This window comes from Oryza brachyantha, chromosome 11, assembly GCF_000231095.2.
Source record: "Oryza brachyantha chromosome 11, ObraRS2, whole genome shotgun sequence".
Classification (NCBI taxonomy): Eukaryota; Viridiplantae; Streptophyta; class Magnoliopsida; order Poales; family Poaceae; genus Oryza; species Oryza brachyantha.
The window spans coordinates 1,430,167-1,448,152 of record NC_023173.2 but is presented as its reverse complement, the minus strand read 5'-3'; the positions used below and the strand labels follow the sequence as shown (position 1 = coordinate 1,448,152).

Here is a 17,986-nt window from a genome sequence, read left to right as displayed (position 1 = left end):
TGGCCGCCGGCGAGAGCTTATCTCTTGCCGTTGCTGCCGCGGTTCTCGGCGTCGTAGCGTTTGTGTGGAACTGAAATTGAGCTCAGTTGGTTCAGCGAAGCTGTTGCTTACTTGCTTCTCTTCGTGTTAGTTAATCGTGCTCCGTGACTTCGCTCTGGATGTTTTTGTCAGGGCAATTTATCGTATCATTTTGGTGCTCTTGACTTCTTATTTGCATGAGATTTATTGCGGTTTATGTGATGTGAAGTGAGTATTTGGTCTTGCATGCCTATGAATAATGGTGTTGGTGTCCTGTGTTATGTACGTGTAGATGTCTGAAAATGAAACCCAAATTGCTAGTGTACTTTTGCCGTCAGATAAATGTGTTCTTGTAGTTGCACTTGAACAGTCAAAAAAAATCATGGATTTGGCTTGCAGAAAATATTGTTCAGCCATCAGATTCATGACAACTCCTAAATATTTTGCAAAAACGGAACAGCATCCCAACTAAAAAAACGGAACAGCATGTCGACAAAAGAAGTAGAACCTAGAAAAAATCCCCAACTCGGACAGAGTATCTGCAAAATTCGGAAATGTTCAGAATTAACAGCTTCTAAAAATGTTTTTCCTGAAATGGAATATTATATCGGAGAAGAGGGAAAAGTTCGGAGTTAGCAATAGAGAAGGCTGCTGAGCCACAAACCACCATCAGCTACGACCAGAACCAGAAAGATGACAAACACAGTAGAACAGTTACAGCCAATACGGTCCAACATTACATTGACGAGCATTACTTCTGTCCAACAGATGGTAGTTGCCGGTACCGAGACTAATCCAGCCGTTCATTTTCAGGGTTATGATTGGTTTTTTTTGTGTTTTGACTAGTATAACAAACAACCACAACATCTTCGTCGCATGCTATCCACAGCAAACAAACACACATCGTCTTCTCCATTTTGCAAGCCGCCGGTGTCGCCGCAGTCATCACAGACGTAGCAGCCATCGCCACAGGAGTCGTCGCAGCAACCATCATGGCAGTACCCGTCACAGCAGGTGTCGCAGCAGCCGCAACCATCGATGGTGACGCCGTCGCCGGATTCGCCGCCGTCGGTGTCACCATCGCTGATTTCATCGCCGCTTACAAATAGCTAAAATTTGATCTAGAAACAAACACAAACTCATGCACGAGAAATCAACAACGACGTTCATGATACATGTTCTTAACCAAATACATAACTATTAAAGATCCCATGAACAGAGGTCTAAAATCGTCCTCTTTTTTCTGCTTTTGCTCTTGCCGTCGCTGCCCTCTGCGCCTGCATGCACTTGTGCTTGCTGTCGCTGTTGCGTCGCTAGCGCCTATGCGCTCCCCTCGCCGGCTCGCCACTTGTGCGCACCGCGCCGCCGCGGAGTGCCGCCTACATGCGTCGCGCCGTCGAGCCGAACGCCTCCGCACTGCAGATCCGCACCCTAGCCGGCGCCGCCACCCGCACCGCACGCTGTCGTTGGGCGCGATGTGGTCCAGCCCCTTGCCGTAGGCGGCGGTCAGGAAGAACTTTGCAAAGCTAGGGTGAGTCCGTCGAAACATTGGCCGCATCATAAAATTACGTCGTTGCCCTTGGGTGCGTGCGGCACCAACAAGAATAGCGTACTGTGTTTCCCGGTACCTCCCACCCACAGCCGTTAGATCATACTTATCGGACGGTGCAGACTATGATACTCCGGTACCTGGTACTGCTTGTTGGACCATAAATTTTCTAGTCTTCATAATATAGAGACAGCAAAACATCTATACAAAGATTGTCCTTTCACAACGCAAGTATGGAGGAAGGTGGCAGAAAAGGCAGGAGACATCAGGGTGGATCAAGACTATGATGAAAATGACTCCATACTGCAGTGGTGGGAGAAAAAATATTGCACACAGAGGCCGCACCCGGGCAAATGGATTCAAAACGATGATAATTCTCATAGCCTGGGAAATTTGGGGTGAGAGGAACGGGAGAATCTTCCAGTCCAAAGAAATGACCGCACAACAGCTTGTGGCCAAGATTTTTGATGAAATCAGCCTATGGAAGGCCTGCGGGGCAACTAACCTTGCGAGAATTTTCGTTTAGTTTCCACTACTTCAAGACCTTCTTGTGCCTAGGGAGCAGGCCATGCGTGGCTTTTGTAATCTTGTTTAACAGTTTTTGTTCTAATCTCTTCTTAATATAGCACCAGCTCACGCTGGCTTCGTTTTCAAAAAAAAAAATAGTGATCCTATATTCCAGATAGTTTTGAGAGAACAGACCGACAGACACCATTTATTGGAAGAGTTTGGTGGGTGCAGCTAGTGTTGTCCAATCTCCATTAGTTGCCCAATCGATCCAGCCAAGGCCACCATTTCCTACTAATATCTAACTTTAGGCATGTTCGTCTTATTGATCTAGCCAAGGCCACCATTTCCTACTACTATCTAACCTTGGGCATGTTCGTCTTTTTTTTACTCCTTAATTATTTAAAAATATAGACTATTAATAAAACTCATCTCATACTATGGACTATTTCATAAGACGAATACATTGAGCCTAATTAGTCCATGATTAGCGAATATGATGCTACAGTAAACATTTGTTAATCATGACTTAATTAGACTTAAAAAATTTGTCTCGCGTGTTCCTCCTCGGCTTAAAAAATTAGGCTACAATAAACATTTGCTAATCCCGACTTCTCCCGCGTGTTCCTCATCGGCGACAGCGCGGGCGGCGTCCTCGTGCACAACGTGGCGGCACGCGCCGGCGAGGCTGGGGCGGAGCCCCTCGACACGTTACTCCTCGCCGGCGGGGTCCTCCTCCACCCGGGGGCCGGGGTTCATCGGGCCGGAGAAGAGCCGGTCGGAGCTGGAGAACCCACCTACGGCCTACCCCGCTCATGACGCAGGAGACGGTGGACAAGTTCGTGATGCTCGCGCTGCCGGTAGGAACCACCGGCAGGGACCACCCGTACACGTCTCCGGCGGCGGCAGCAAGGGCGGGGGAGGGCGCGCGGCTGCCACCGATGCTGCTGATGGTCGCGGAGGAGGACATGCTCCGTGATCCGCAAGTGGAGTACGGAGAGGCCATGGCGCGCGCGGGGAAGGCGGTGGAGACGGTGGTCAGCCGCGGCCGCGGGATCGGCCACATATTCTACCTCAACTGGTTCGCGGTGGAGTCCGACCCCGTCGCGGCGGCGCGGGCACGGGAGCTCGTCGACGCCGTCAAGAGCTTCGTCGATAGCCACTGATTTGCTGCTGTGTTTTTTTTACCCGGTTCCAAGTCTTTATCGGTGTCGATCTGCTTGTACGTCTGAGTTTGATTACCTACATCGCAATGTCGCTGCATTTAAACAAGTTTCCGGCGCAACGGATACGCGCCTTCGTCTCTCCCGCGGAACAGAAGATACACGTACGCGCAGCACATTGAACGGCAGCAATTAAGTTGGTTTCAGAATATGTATCTATGCAGAAATAATGGTTTGAACCATTCCCAAATGTGAAGTCATTTCCAGTAGGCTAAAAGTTCTCACCGAAACAAGAGGTTACAATTACCGGTACAGGATTATTTTGAAAGCAGACTGGTACAGATGCAGAGTTGGTAGCAATAGAGACTTACTGCTATCTTAACTAGCAAAAGTGGTCACAAACACATACACTGAACTCTTCCTCCGTAAAAAACCCGTTGCTAACTTTATAGATCAGGCATCCCAATTCCAGTCTTGGCATCATAGGTTTTCTCCAGCACAAGGTCAATTGGTGTATCCTTCGGGCCAGCTGCATGAATAAAACAAAATTGTGAAGATTAGTTTCGTCAGATATCAAATATACAGCATATGCAGGGCAATATATTGATAGGAATAGAATGCATTTGCTCAAATGTCAGTGGAACCGCAATTTTCCCATAGAAAAATACATAGTTATGTAACAAACATATTTAATATTTTGACACCAAATTGTAACACTGCCGTGAAAAGATCAGAGTTCTTTCAGATTGTACTATTACTAACTACTATTACATTCAATTACACAGCAAGTAATTCCTAGTAAAATATTGTAAGAAGAAAAATCTATAGTAGTGACTATGCATGACTTCGCAGTACCTGAGGTTATTATAAGCACTTTTGTTAGTATTTATTTAAAGGGACAGACACTTAGGAGACATACGTGATGTAGGTCTTGGCTTTCTTCGTTCCTTCAAAATTTCTGGCCTGGGTATCACAGCACCAGATGCATTCATTCCTCTAGCAAACCTGACTTTAGTTCTATCTTCCAAATACTTGTATCCAATCTTACATGGTTTCCTGTAGCCAACATTGTGCGGATAAATTTACTCCTTTTTAAGTAAGATGCAGTAGAAATGGAAGATAAAAAAATATGTCTAGATATCATGAAAGAACAATTAAGCATCGTACCCAGTGACTGGATCATGTACTTGAACATTTGAAACATGAAGTGGGGCTTCAATTGAGAAAATCCCACCTGTATGTCCTTCCCCTTGCTTAATATGCTTCTTAACCTGAAATGGCATAAACACACAATTACTATAAAATTCCTATGTACAACAAAGAACACTCACATACATAAGACTAGGAAAATGTTATGGGTTGTTACTTGTTACTAATTGTAGCTGCCTAGTAGCCAGCAAGAAAAATGTAACATGTAACAATAACATAAAAGACTTTACAAGGACAAGGTTTTTACAGTTTCACCATTCTTAATTGGCATCCACTAAAATCAATTCCTCAATATCCAACTGGAAGGAACTAACTCGGTACTAATTTGTTATGGCATAGAAATCATACATACACACATGATACAAAAGAGCTACAGCATGTAACAGTATGCAATACATAAAACAAAAGGATCCAGTAAACATCTACAAATTCTGATCATTCCATGCCTACTCGTACAGGCCAAACTGCTTTACGGCTACCATTTTTTTTTTAAAAAAATCACACATAGCTAAATTGTTGAGTATATCACCACCAAGCACTCATAGATTTGACGACATGCAAGGTACAAACTATCTTCATGTCTATGCTGTCCTTATACAACAATGGGTGTATACTCTGAGGAATAATATTATATTATGTGTATTTACAATTTCTAATTCTGACAAACATAACTCTAATGGAAAATTAGTTGAGTATACATTTGTTACAGCAGTTTGCATCTCCTAATACTAATATGAACTCTGGAAAAGGGGAAAATACGCATCAGTTCGCATCAGGCTAAATAATAAGTGAAATTTTTCTAGGATAGTTAAATCGATAGCACAAAACTACCAAATCATTCGACCAATCAACCCAAAACCAACGTAGGGTTTGATAATAACTGGAGGAGAGTGCATCAGTATAGCAATACATTACCAAATTCTTTCCCTCGACGATGACACGGTTCTGCGACCGGATGACCCGCTTGATGAGCCCGCTCTCGCCCTTATCCTTGCCTCTTATGATCATCACCTGGAAGTAAACAGAGAGAAATTGGAGATTTTGCGAGAACAAGTAGGGGACGAGGAGGAGAGCTGGGGGAAAAGAGATTCACGTTGTCACCGCGGAGGATCTTCCAGTGGCTGATGAGCTTCTCCGCAGCCTTCCACCCCATCCTTCCGCTGCTAGATCCCTCCTCTCTTCCAGCAACTTCGGGGCTCGGATGCGGCGGAGATGGGGGTGGCGGCGGCGGCGAGGGAGGCGTGCACGGCGCTCCCGCACGGACGAGGCTGGTGCAGTGCCAGATCAAAGTGGGCCGAAAAGAATACTACGGTATTTTTAAATGGGCCGTTATTCCTCAAGAAAAACTCTACTATGGAGTACTAGTTTTGGGCCAAGTGGGCTTATGGGCCTTGTATGCTTGGGAACCAGTCATCTCTTGTATGGGTTTATTTGGTTCAAATGAATTTCAAATGAATTTTGCAGAAACTGAAACCTCGGAATTTTTTTCCTATAATACCATTCGTTTCATAGGAATGGATCCTAGCCAATTTCCCAGAATTCTTAGCATGAGGTGAGACCTCATGAAAAATTTCCTTTAGATTAGAGTGAGGGGCGGGCACAGGATTTTAATATTGGGTATTCGAAATATAAGGATGTAAAAAAAAGTATAGCCGAAATCACAATAATTGGCTAAACTTTTTTATTTGTACTACCAATTTTATGAGTTTTTCAAAAATTAACTTGGAATTAATAAGCAAAGCTGCACGAGGCCTTAACCCTTCTCTTTAGTAATCTTCAACCTTGTGTCACTACCTAAACTAAATGTCACAATGAGGCAGGGATCCTACAAATGGATGAAATACATACATTCTTCTTTCCGGAAGTCTTGACAGCTGCTGCACGTTGTTCTGCTACTTTCTTCTCCTCTTCAGTCTCCTATCTTCTTCATCAGCTGCTGGTGCCTGAAATTAGATCTTATACTTAGCACTTTCGACATAGCAATAATTAAACATTTTTAAATGTGACCTTGATATATAGGAACTAACAAGCGAACCATGTCACACAAAATTCGGTACAAATGTTATTTCAACCATGCAGGCATCAATCATCAAACATAAGTTTCAGATTGAGGCATTAACATTTGCCACTTAACAACCAACTACAAAACCATGATTTTCTGAAAAAAGCAAGTAGCAGCATTTAACCTTTTGGTCAGCAGTTGGAGCCACAGAGCACGCTAATTACCGTGTTAGATTGCGCATTGCAGATTTGCAGTGGCGATGGGAGAGCTCCTGCGGCCCTGCGCTGCAGCCTCGCGGCTCTCGCCGGCGCCGCCTCGCCTCGCCCCTCGGAAGGACGCCGACCTCGGCGGCTGAGGCTCTCCTGCTCCGCTCGGTCGCACGGCGCGGCGTCCCACTCGGCCGCTCCTCGCCTCCGCCTGCCTCCCTGCACGCTCCACCGCCCCCGCGCTGTCCGCCTGTCGGTAGCCGCCGCCCCCTGCCCCAGCCAGTCCCAACCAACAGGCAGCCGGCCCAGCCCCAAGCCTCTCATTAGGGTTAGCATTATTAGGCCGTGGGCCTTAGTTGGTTGGTATGAAATGGGCCAAATTAAGAAAAATGACCCAATAAACTTTTTTTTGTCTGTTTGTGCTGAAATGTGTTTTCTTTTTGTTTTATTCAATACATATTAGGTATACATGGTATATATAATATAGGTATTTTTTAAAAAAACCTTGAGTATATATCTAAATACCCATGAATTACAGCTAGCCCCGCAGAGCAGCTGCCACAGCCTCAGCCTGACTTTCGAGACCAGCGATGTCGTTCCCATCCACGCGAGGGCGAGGCAGGTACGGGGCAAGCGGCGGGTGCGAGGCAGCGGGGAAGCCGCGGCGGCAAGGGTCCACAGCTAGGGCGAGTGGCGGCAGCGAGGGGGGGTGGGCAGGGATGCCGGCAAACGGCGAGGGTAAGCGGGGCGTGTGGTATGAAGCAACTGGGGCGAGCGCGGTGGGTGTGAGATGCGTGCGTGTTTTTTTTCATTTAATTTTTTTGCATGCGTGGTTTTTTTATTTTTTTCCAGTGATGTGCTAAAGAAGGTATTTAACTTGTAAATCTTCATTTGATTATTTATATTATTTAATTTTTATGTAAATATGTAAAATTGTAAGTGTCTTTAGTAATAAATTAAATCACCATAAAATAATTAATAACGATGCATTTTTAAAATAAGATGAATAGTTAACCGTAATCCAAAAGTCAATGATTTCAAATGAAAAAAATAGAGAGAGTAATTTATGGGATTCGTTAAAATAACACTTTATCTCGATGGGCACGACATATTCAATAAAAGCTTGATCTTACTGTTATCACTGGTATGCGAAAACATCAAAATGGCTTCTACTGGGTATGTCAAAACATCAAAGTGGCGACGAAATATGAGTTATAAAAAAATAGGTAAAACATATGTTAAATTAGCAAAATCCTACCAAAATAGGTTATAAAAAAGTATGTAAACGGTCACACAACCTGGTTGCCGTGGCAGTCTTGCCACACCAGTCAGTAGTGTGGCAAGCCTACCACACCAAAAAAACTCTACGTGGCAACATTGTTTTGTTACGCCAATATTGGTGGCGTGGTCAAAAGGTTCATACGGTAGAAATATTTTCCCCCAAGATTCAGTAATAGAAAATTTTTCTTTTTTGCCGCCTATGGTTGTATGAAATTTACTCAATTGTTTTCAATCTAGAAATTGCAATTGTAAATCCGTGAGTCCGGTAGGATATGGAAACAATTGAGTAAATTTCATGTTTTGCGAGTCCCATGAAATTGCAATCTAGAAACTGCAACCAAGCCGGAGGAATGGACATGTTTTGCGAGTCCCATTGGATTGGATTTCAAACGTTCCATTCCATGCGGACTAGTGCACTGTTTCTGAATATGCTCCTCCACCTTTAATTTAAATTATTCGGAAGCTTATCTCATTCAGCATGGTTTATCAAGGTTCATCTGAACATTTTCGTTAACATTGTAATTAACGCCTGCATCGCAGAATGTCGAGCCTTGAGGAGCCACTTGGTCTTGGGGACCTGCCAAAGTTGAGTATTAACAGACTTGAAAGGTTCTCTCCAAGTGCCTGCAGAGCAAGCGCTGATGATTGCAGCCCTAGCAAGTAAGTTTTACTCTTCTCAAACCATACAAGGATACATTCTTTCTTTCCTAGTATTTGCTTCTCTCCGGGCCAACGGAAGATCTTTCTTTCCAAGTATTTGTCATTTTGTCGGATACTAATACCTCCATACATAATGTTTTTCCAGTATTTCAAGGGGTACAAGGAATCATGTACATTTCCACTTATCACAATTCAGTGACTCCTATTATTTTTCTTCTAAAGGAAACCTGTTTTACTTTATCGCCAGTAGAATTTTATTGCCAAAGGATGCACTGAGACATGCAACATATGACTATGTGGGCTTACTTTCAGTTACAAGCAACGCAATGGTGGCAACAATCAGACGATCTTTCAAAGCAGTGCCCATTCATAGCATATGCAAGGTCGATATACCGATTCATCCTGCAATGGAGTGGATATGGAGTTCAGAGCTCTTCCCCGGAAGGTAGTTTGATCATTTGTTATTGAATGGTTCATGCGTTCAAATTTCATTTACCTGTTGTAGGTTTCATTAGACCACCTCAAATAGAAGGAACGAACTTAGCATTATGTCTGTGGCCATTCAGTATGTCACAGTTTCTATTTACCTTCATGATTCGTGACTATAAATAAGTCAAAATGGTGGCTAAAGAAGGGTGGTGCTAGTAAAACAGCACCAATTATTTCATTTTTCTCACCTGATGATAATTGGTTTTCAGGTTTTATGGGACCTCCCAAGGGTTGTGAAGATAGTTGAAGTTGGACCACGGGATGGTCTGCAAAATGAGAAGAATACTGTACCAACATCGGTAAAGATTGAACTGATACACAAATTGGTGGCTTCTGGGCTATCAGTAGTTGAAGCCACAAGTTTTGTTTCCCCAAAATGGGTGCCGCAGGTAATTACTTAGAGTTAGTGAAAACATGTCGTATCATACATTAATTTAAATCACGGATAATTCTTGATTAAAAATCCACCTTTCTCAGTTTGTAGAATGCTATGCATATCTGACACACTTACTTGCTCATCAGAGGTTGTTACTGATAGTTCCATTTAACTTCTTTTGCTATCAATTTGTGGTATGGCATTCGTTTGCAAAATTGCACAGCCTAATTCATTACAGAACAAAAACATGATAAAATTGGTATAAGTTCAAGTTCAAATAGCTAACTTTTATCACTCAATTTGGCGCTGCAGCTAGCAGATGCAAAGGATGTAGTTGAAGGGATTAGGCATGTCCCAGATGTGCGGTTCCCAGTGTTAACTCCTAACCTCAGAGTATGTCCATTTCTGTTCTATCTTTAGAAGACTACACAATATAGCACTATAGCATCAATAGATCATACATATTGCTTTATGGAGCGCTATGATCTATTGTGAAGGATCAACTTTATTTCCTCTTTTCTAGGGATTTGAGGCTGCTGTTGCAGCTGGTGCAAAAGAAGTTGCAGTTTTCGCATCTGCCTCTGAATCCTTTTCTAAGTCAAACCTTAATTGTACCATCAAGGAAAGCCTTGTTCGGTACCGTGATGTTATAACTTCTGCCAAGAAACATGGAATACGTCTCCGTGGGTAAGTAACATAAGTTTGATGATCTGTTAAGCCTGCAATTTAACAAACAGGTTAAAACCATTTGGCAGCAATCTAATCTGAAAATTTTCAAACCTTGATTGTCACAGGTATGTTTCATGTGTGGTTGGCTGCCCTGTTAAAGGTGCAATTCATCCATCAAAGGTAGCATATGTAGCCAAGGAGCTCTATGATATGGGTTGCTCGGAGATTTCACTTGGGGACACAATTGGAGTTGGCACACCAGGTAGTGGTCCTGTTGTCTTTGCTTTCAGCATGTCATTCCTGTTTACAGTACGCTTTTTGCCCATTTAAAGCTACTTTAAAAGTGATTATACCATTTTTTTCTAAAAAGAAACTGCTGCAGACTTTGCAGCCCTAACCCATAAACGTATAAAAGATTATCTAATTTATATGTAGCTATTTAATAGTGTAAATGATAGAATTAACTACTATAATATTAAATGTAGAAATATTTTATAAAAATATATTGTCTAGCAGTTCAAAAAATTTACCAAATACTAAGAATACTGGAGAAAAAGAACACAGATGTAACGTGACAAGCCGAGAATGGAGAACCATAAACGGATAGTTTTTTTCTCATGTCTAACAAGACCAACCGATTACTCGGATGGTTGGAGGCATTACGCAGATGCGCCATCGCCGCCAAATGCAGTCTTCGGGAAGCTGACTTCCATAAGATGGGCGACGTCTCCAAACCTCTCTAGGATCCAATGACCAGTGGTGCCAGAAATGTGGAATACACAGATCGAAGTGTTGGGGATTCTCCTAGGAACTGAGCTAGTTGGATCGGCATGCCTGCAGAGTTCCTCAATGCTTGCGCCATGGGTAACCACAATCACTCTCTCCCCTGACATACGCGGAAATTTTAATCTAGATGTGTTTCATGGGCAACTGGTTGAATGACTTGCTAACCATGATAAGAATATGCAGGTGCATTCTGAACATTTTTTATCTTTCAACTGCTATATTTCAAGCAGCTAATTCACTAAGAAAAATTCACTGTGTGTCAACCATACTAAAACCCGAGTGAGAATTATTGCCTACCCTTGTGCTTGCTAGCTATCGTGTTCAAGTACGAAACACAGCGGTCAGACAGTTGATCAAGGCTCTCCCCACCACCCTGCCAAAACAGAGAAGTGTTCAAAAATATCTGCTACGGAGTATTTTATCAAGGATAAGAAGTTGTTGAGAAAATTAAGGATGAAAAGGTCACAGGGATTTCTTGGCTTCTGTCTTCAGATGTGAAAGCCTTGTAAGCGTCAGGCTTGCTTCTGACGGCATCGTCAAACTTCAGGCCATGGAGATCTCCCATGTGCCTTTCTCTTAGTGCTGGATTCAGCACCAGCTGAAGCAAACGAAATGATGAGAAGCTTAGCAAGTTTACTACTGGAAATGGCACTCATTGCAGAATAGAATAGTGGAGTATGTATGTACGTACATAGGACACATTGCAAGCAGTAGCTATAGTTTGCGCAGTGTCGGCAGCACGCTTCAAATCAGAGGAGTACACAGCAGCTGGCTTAGCTTCGTTAGCCAACCGACGAGCAACCTTCCAAGTTACAACCAAGCCAAGTTTCAGATATTCATATGATGCAACTCCAAGTTCAGACTAAACCAAAATCATAATTCTATTCATTATTTGAAATGTATCGGTATAGCTTACCATAACAGCTTGTTGTTTGCCAGTTTCATTTAGCTCTATATCCATATGGCCCTGTGAAAATGATCTGGATGCTCTGTCAAATGTCAAACTTGAGAAAATTGATGGAAAGACGACGAGAAGAGCATTGGCTGTAAACCAACAAGTATCATTCTGAAGAAAAATGAAAAGGACTAAGCCGGTGACAGGATCACAGGAACAAAGGGATTCAGGGAGACAAGACCAAAGACCTGAATGATGCGTAAGGCGTTGCCGGCGGTCTCCCCATGGCGCACCACCACAACCTCCGCGAAGTCCTCACCGTGCGATGAGGAGGCAGCAGGAGGAGGAGGAACCGTATGCATCGTTCGATCGCTCATGGTTGTGGTTGGTGGCATCTACAACCTTCAAGGCTGCTACAGAAAGGGGAATATATGCATCTGAACTTCTCAAGGAGACTGGAGCTAGTTTGCATGTAGTTTGCAGCTTCCAGGAAACCACACATGTGATGCTTTGTGATGCCACTGCCCACTTGCTCTTACATTCTTCTATTCTTTGCACTCGTGTTAACCATAATAATGGTCATATTTTTTTTCCTTGGAACAATTGACTACCAATCTGGTCTGACTTTGGTGATTTGCATCCATCTACTGGATTAGCCACCATCCTATTACGACAATGTACTTTACCCATGCCGGTGCGCTCTATGTCCATTTCCTTTTCATAAAGCACTAATTTTTCTTTTGTAAATAAAGAAGAGAGATTTACTAGTCCAACTTTAAGACATGGAAAGCAATGGAGTGCAAATTGCTGCATGAGTCGCATGACACACACTGGAAGCTAGCCTGTGCTAGATGGTGAACCGTTCTTTGTGTAGTCAAATTGCTCCACCTGTATGAAAAGGTTTGGGCTGTTCATAGTTTGGTAGCTAGATTTTTATCAACATTTGTAAAACACGATTTTTTTTCTCGTTGACACATGAGCCCTAATTTATGGAATGGAATTCCACTGCAACTGTGGTTATAAACAAACAGCTGCTAAATTGATCAAACTTGCATTATCAGCATGGCAATGTGTAGCTACCAACAAAACAACTCCTGGGTTGGTCAAGCTAAGCAATTCAAAGTTGGAAACTTATGATCTCCTAGTACTAACTTAGTCTAATTATCAGGCTATAAGCTATCGCAAAACGATTTGAAAGTCAATTTTGGGGTTTTTTTTTAATCTTATCTTATTTTCTATTATTTGATTTTATATCGTTGATGCCGTACGCGGGCACACGCACACATATATAAGTTTTATTGTATATTTTTTAATCATTGATAAGACGTTATGGATTATAATCAATTGTAAGCAAAATTATAATCTATTATGGATTTTATTTTCAGATAAAATCAACTGACCAACCAATAGATACCTAATATGTTTTTAGTAACACACTTTTGAGTATGTTAATGAAAAATTGGCTCTAACAATCAGAACATATTTTTCTGTCCTTCTAGCTCTCCGGGTCGGTGAAGTATTATACGATTCACGCATGTGAAGGCATGTGGAGGCAAGAGTGATCTTTGTCTTTTTTAAGAGCGTATCCACTTTTTTAGAAAGAGAGTGTATCCGCTTTTTATTACTATAGAAGTTAGAGTTTTGTTTCAGTCTAACAAAAAGTATCTCGAGGTATCGGTACCTCATGGTACCAAATCGTTTCTGATCGTTGGATCTAACAGTGCACATCCTACTTAGCTAAATCCAATGATGAAAAACAATTTAATACTTTGAGGTACCGTATCTCGATGTACCTTTTGTTGGACGGGATCAAATCTCTAGGAGTTAACTTTTAGATTTTTACTGGAGAAAGCAATATATTCATACCTTACAACATGATTGGAAATCCTAAAACTGAATTTTGGAGATAAATTTTTAGGCATCTATTGCTCATGCTCTAAAACTCGTCTATACTCTATACAAAGGCTTAAGTTCGAGCGACACAAGCGGAATAACAGGACAAATTTAAAATACTCGAATTTTAAACCCAAACCTTCAAATTTCAAATGAAAGCTACGGTTCAACCAGCGTCGCGATTGCAAGCTTTGCTACGGCCCGCACAAGGTGGGGGCACGAGCCCATCCGCACAACGACTTTCCCTCTAATGCACTCCTAAGAAAACAGTTTTTAGGACGTGAGTATAGGTCGACCGTATGCATACCATCTGCTCCACTCCACTCCCACGATTCCCCATGCCCAATCAGCACCTACCTCGCTGCTCCCCGGAGCAGCTCGCCGTCGCCGCCTGAGCTCCGAATTCAATCCGCCATGCCGGCCGCCGAGAGCTGCCACTCCCGCAGCCTCTCGTGGCTCGTGAAGTCCTGCATACCCGCCGACCCCGCCCGCCACATCGCCGTCCCCGTCCCAGTCCCCATTCCGGCTCATCCGGCACTTTGCCCCACCACCCTCCAACCACCTCCTCCCTCGTCGGCGTCCCCCATCTCCGCCCTCCCCGACGACCTCCTCCTCGAGTGCCTCGCCCGCGTCCCCCGCGCATCCATCCCGCCGCTTCCATCCGTCTGCCGCCGCTTCGCCACGCTCCTCGCCTCCGATGCCTTCCTCCACCTCCGCCGCGCCCACGCCCAGCTCCACCCCTCTCTCCTCGCCCTCTCCGTCTCCGACAGTGGTTTCATCGCGCAAGCGCTGCTCCAGTTCGACGCCTTCGCTCCCGTGCTCGAGGTCGCGGCGCTGCCCCTGCCCCCGACCCTGCTGCATTGTGGTGGCTCCGTGTTCGCGCACGCCCGCGCGGTCGTGCTGGGCCGCGAGGTCTTCCTCATCGGCCGTGGAGCCACGCTACGCGTCGACGCGCTCACCGGCGCGGCCCGTGCTTGCGCGCCGACGCTCTTCCCGCGGAAGAAGTTCGCCGCCGCGGCCGTTGGCGACCGGATCTACGTCGCTGGAGGGTCCGCGCGCACCGCGGCGGTCGAGGAGTACGACCCTGAAGCAGACGCGTGGCGCGTGGTAACCGAGGCGCCGCGGTGGAGATACGGCTGCGCCGGCGCGGCTGCCGGAGGCGTGTTCTACGTCGCCGGAGGTGTCGCGGTGTCCGGCGAAGGCGCGCGGGCGCTCGAGGCGCACGTGTGCGCCGGGTCGGTGGACGCGCTGCACGTCGCGTCCGGCACCTGGGCGCGGCCGCGTGCTCTCCCTGGCGGCGGCTGCGTCGTGGGGGCGTGCGGCGTCAGCGAGCACCTCTACGTGATAGCCAGCCACGCGGTGGAGCTCTCCTTCTGGAGGTGGTGCGGCGCCACCGGCCGTGGCGGGGACGGCAGAGGCTGGGGCGGTTGGGTGGCCCTCGAGGCGCCGCCCATGCCTCGTGGATCGGTGGGGCTCGGCATGGCCGTGCGCGTGGCGATGGCCGGCCTAGGAAGCAATAGGGTGGCGGCCGTGGTGAGCGCGGCGGCCGTGAGGGGACACGTTAACGCGGGCGGCGGCGGCGCGTTGGAAGGGATGGTGCTGGTGTACGACATCGCCGGCGGCAAGTGGAGCCGCGCGCCTGACCTGCCACCTGCGTTCCGGCGGGCCGCGTGCGCCGGCGTCGAGTGCTGACAATGCAGGTGGACGTGGCCCCACAGTTCAGCGAGATTCCTGCCATTAGGTATTTTGGTGGGTGTAGATTGATGCTATGTCAAGTAACATGGCGCCATCGTGGGATTGTTCGTTGAACAACAACTGATGGGATATTTGGATGACACAATTTTTTCTCCAGTTGTTATTTATCATTGGCAGTTCAATTCGATTCAAGTACAATTCTTAACCATTTTATGCACATTTTCAATGGGATAATCACTCGTTGATGGCGATTGCGATCGTTCTGAAGCTATCATTTTTCTAGGAGAAAAACAGCACGCGGGAGACTGTGGGGACTGGAGGCTGTGGCCATGGTCCCATAAAACTGATTCGAGTTAGACATGTTGTCTACTTCTCTGTGGCTTCCAGTGATGCCAACAACGTACCGTCTCGACTATCATCCAGCGAGTGAGTACTTGTGCTCACATTCATTTACAATTATAAGCTTGCAATTTGCGATGTGGTCCTCTCCTACTCGTGTAGTTGTGCGCTTCATAAATCATGATGAACGCTGGATACGACTTTCCCACGTGATTGCACGGTGAGCGTTTGAGCAAGAATGAGTACCCAACTGTTTACTGCTGTAACCCTGTAATTACTAGTTCACCTTCAGTAGTTTACTCACACGGACACGGCCACTGCACGTACGCACTCTCGCCATCCAAATTCAGAAAATTTACTCAGATCAGCTTCCCTCCGCGCGTCCTCCATTTACTACCAGCTCCGTCTTTAATCTCATCACGGCATTCTCTCGCATCGCAGCTCGTTGGTGCCACCGACCAGCTGCTGCAAGCTGCAATGCAAGCCCCACATTCCGGCGGTCTCCCGTTTGCTGCTCGCGCTGAAATGCGCGCGTCCGTCTCGTTCGCGCCCGCGTCTTCTCCAGGCGCCTCGTTGCCGCCGCCCGGTGCAGCGGACGTCGGCGGCGCGGTGTGCCTCGGCTACGGCATCGGCATCTCCGTCGGCGTCCTCGTCTTCGTCTCCACCGTCATGCTCGCCTCCTACATCTGCGTCCGCGCCAAGGCCGGCGCAGCCGCCGTGCTGGTCCTCGTCAACGAAGACGGCGCCGCCCCGTCGGCGCCGCCCGCCGCAGTCGTGGTGCTGGGCCTCGACGGCCCCGCCATCGACGCGCTCTACCCCAAGTTCCAGCACGTCGGCGACACGTGCGCGGGGGCGGCGTCGTGCACCATCTGCCTCGGGGAGTTCGCGGCCGGCGACGCGCTCCGGCGAGGGCCGGGGTGCGGGCACCGGTTCCACGCGGAGTGCGCGGAGCGGTGGCTGCGCGTGAGCGCCACCTGCCCGGTGTGCCGCGACTCGCCGCTGCCGTCGCCGATGGCCACGCCGCTCGCGGAGGCCATGCCCCTCGCTGCGCACGCTCGGTGACACATGCACGTACGCAGCCTCACATGCCACTGTACTTTGTACACAATTTTTTTGCTCTCTGTCTCCAATTTTCTTTGCTTCATTCGAAGCGTGATTAATGAAGTAATCCTAGTGCATCCGTAGTTTATTCCATTAGCACTCACACAGTATGGGGGTTACTACAGGATTTTGTTCTAATCTGGCATTAGAAGCTTTGGGAAATGGATTAGCGTTAGTGATTGTCTGATTGATGCAATATTGTATTTGTCCTAGCGGCTAGCACAAATCGTCGGGGCGAAGTCTGCGGATCTCGGTTATTCACACGGTCACGGCGACGCTGCAAATTTTTACTCCACCAAATTACTAAAGCAGCTCGTATTTGGGCCGGCCCAGATATTATGTGTGCGCTGAGGACCGAAAAGTCTAATTAGCCCCCGATGGCGCGGCTGCTCTGGGCACGTTGCAGTCAAGTCAGGTCAGCCGACGTTAGGCCATGCCCGTTCAGTCTCGAGGCCCCTTGTGGGTTTCGGTCCTCCAGTGATACATATCTGCTTCTTGACATAACCTTAACGCATGCTGACTAACATAAGCGAACTTCCTCCCATCCTTCATAGTCTCATAGATCCTCCTCCTATGTGTTGTACTTTGTCGGCCACCCGCAAATACCGTCGTCCCCTCTTATTTTCCGTGTTGTGTTACCAATTTCATGTCTGGTAGTTACATAATCACGTTGTTGTTGACTCTAAATAGCATCATGTTATTTCGCTAACTTCAAATGCAGCAAAGTTGATTGTGTAGACCCAAAAGGGTGTCCTATACCCACTATTATGGGTGGACAAAAATAAATGAGACCAAAAACTGAACTGAACTATTTATGACCGAAACCGAAATGACCGAGATTGAAAGTTTTGGTTAGAAAGTTAGTTTGTATTTTCCACTAACCAAAATTACTCGGGTTAATTCGAATCATCCTTAATTAACTGTAACTAGGGAGAATGACAAATAGCTATGTAAATCTTGGTGATTAGGTGCATAAATTGGAAGTAAGAGCCATGTGATCAATGGCATCCTGGTAAATTATTGCACTATATATTGGTTATCGTTATCTTTTTTGCTATTTAATTTAAAAAATCATGTCATAAAAGAGGGCAAGTGTCATCAAAATTTTATTGTAATTTGCTTGATTTTTGATCTCCTCAAAGCGTCAC

The 17,986-nt window shown here is 46.0% G+C and overlaps 5 protein-coding genes and 1 pseudogene across 6 annotated transcripts; 4 read left to right on the top strand and 2 right to left on the bottom strand.

Annotated features, from left to right (window-relative positions):
- Positions 1-2,889: 2,889 nt before the first annotated feature.
- Positions 2,890-3,240, top strand: LOC102720201. The gene has a single exon (XM_015843418.2). It carries the CDS (start codon positions 2,890-2,892, stop codon positions 3,238-3,240), a length of 351 nt encoding a protein of 116 aa, XP_015698904.2.
- A 398-nt stretch (positions 3,241-3,638) lies between these two features.
- On the bottom strand, positions 3,639-6,916 carry LOC121055700 (50S ribosomal protein L24-like). Its single transcript, XM_040528597.1, has 7 exons — positions 6,673-6,916; positions 6,295-6,389; positions 5,540-5,714; positions 5,362-5,457; positions 4,405-4,508; positions 4,157-4,293; positions 3,639-3,766 (listed from the first exon to the last, which is right to left on the bottom strand). The coding sequence occupies exons 3-7, from the start codon at positions 5,597-5,599 to the stop codon at positions 3,684-3,686; spliced, it is 480 nt and encodes a 159-aa protein (XP_040384531.1). The 5' UTR covers positions 5,600-5,714; positions 6,295-6,389; positions 6,673-6,916; the 3' UTR covers positions 3,639-3,683.
- A 1,560-nt stretch (positions 6,917-8,476) lies between these two features.
- LOC102717489 lies at positions 8,477-10,496 on the top strand (annotated as a pseudogene). The gene is made up of 6 exons (XR_005812783.1): positions 8,477-8,595; positions 8,908-9,040; positions 9,294-9,473; positions 9,773-9,853; positions 9,984-10,147; positions 10,255-10,496. The product of XR_005812783.1 is annotated as a hydroxymethylglutaryl-CoA lyase, mitochondrial-like (transcript).
- Positions 10,497-10,715: 219 nt separating this feature from the next.
- On the bottom strand, positions 10,716-12,193 carry LOC102719641 (phosphoglycerate mutase-like protein 4). The gene is made up of 6 exons (XM_006664789.3): positions 12,059-12,193; positions 11,832-11,882; positions 11,607-11,717; positions 11,382-11,513; positions 11,213-11,288; positions 10,716-11,015 (listed from the first exon to the last, which is right to left on the bottom strand). The coding sequence occupies exons 1-6, from the start codon at positions 12,185-12,187 to the stop codon at positions 10,789-10,791; spliced, it is 726 nt and encodes a 241-aa protein (XP_006664852.3). The 5' UTR covers positions 12,188-12,193; the 3' UTR covers positions 10,716-10,788.
- A 1,823-nt stretch (positions 12,194-14,016) lies between these two features.
- LOC102719351 (F-box/kelch-repeat protein At5g26960-like) lies at positions 14,017-16,264 on the top strand. Its single transcript, XM_040529009.1, has 2 exons — positions 14,017-15,824; positions 16,179-16,264. The coding sequence occupies exon 1, from the start codon at positions 14,118-14,120 to the stop codon at positions 15,393-15,395; it is 1,278 nt and encodes a 425-aa protein (XP_040384943.1). The 5' UTR covers positions 14,017-14,117; the 3' UTR covers positions 15,396-15,824; positions 16,179-16,264.
- LOC121055730 (putative RING-H2 finger protein ATL69) lies at positions 15,398-16,960 on the top strand. Its single transcript, XM_040528760.1, has 3 exons — positions 15,398-15,478; positions 16,019-16,114; positions 16,179-16,960. The coding sequence occupies exons 1-3, from the start codon at positions 15,398-15,400 to the stop codon at positions 16,797-16,799; spliced, it is 798 nt and encodes a 265-aa protein (XP_040384694.1). The 3' UTR covers positions 16,800-16,960.
- Positions 16,961-17,986: the final 1,026 nt, after the last annotated feature.

Bases quoted from the DNA above. Each gene is read 5' to 3' on its own strand.
- LOC102720201 (XM_015843418.2), top strand. From the start codon at position 2,890: ATGACGCAGGAGACGGTGGACAAGTTCGTGATGCTCGCGCTGCCGGTA.
- LOC121055700 (XM_040528597.1), bottom strand. From the start codon at position 5,599: ATGGGGTGGAAGGCTGCGGAGAAGCTCATCAGCCACTGGAAGATCCTC. The intron at 4,509-5,361 runs GTAATGTATTGC...ATGCCATTTCAG, and splicing joins TCGTCGAGGGAAAGAATTTG to GTTAAGAAGCATATTAAGCA. The intron at 4,294-4,404 runs GTACGATGCTTA...TGTTGGCTACAG, and splicing joins GTACATGATCCAGTCACTGG to GAAACCATGTAAGATTGGAT.
- LOC102719641 (XM_006664789.3), bottom strand. From the start codon at position 12,187: ATGAGCGATCGAACGATGCATACGGTTCCTCCTCCTCCTGCTGCCTCC. The intron at 11,514-11,606 runs GTACGTACATAC...CGTTTGCTTCAG, and splicing joins CTGCTTGCAATGTGTCCTAT to CTGGTGCTGAATCCAGCACT. The intron at 11,016-11,212 runs GTAGGCAATAAT...CGCGTATGTCAG, and splicing joins GATAGCTAGCAAGCACAAGG to GGGAGAGAGTGATTGTGGTT.
- LOC102719351 (XM_040529009.1), top strand. From the start codon at position 14,118: ATGCCGGCCGCCGAGAGCTGCCACTCCCGCAGCCTCTCGTGGCTCGTG.
- LOC121055730 (XM_040528760.1), top strand. From the start codon at position 15,398: ATGCAGGTGGACGTGGCCCCACAGTTCAGCGAGATTCCTGCCATTAGG. The intron at 15,479-16,018 runs GTAACATGGCGC...TGTAATTACTAG, and splicing joins GTAGATTGATGCTATGTCAA to TTCACCTTCAGTAGTTTACT. The intron at 16,115-16,178 runs GCGCGTCCTCCA...CTCGCATCGCAG, and splicing joins ACTCAGATCAGCTTCCCTCC to CTCGTTGGTGCCACCGACCA.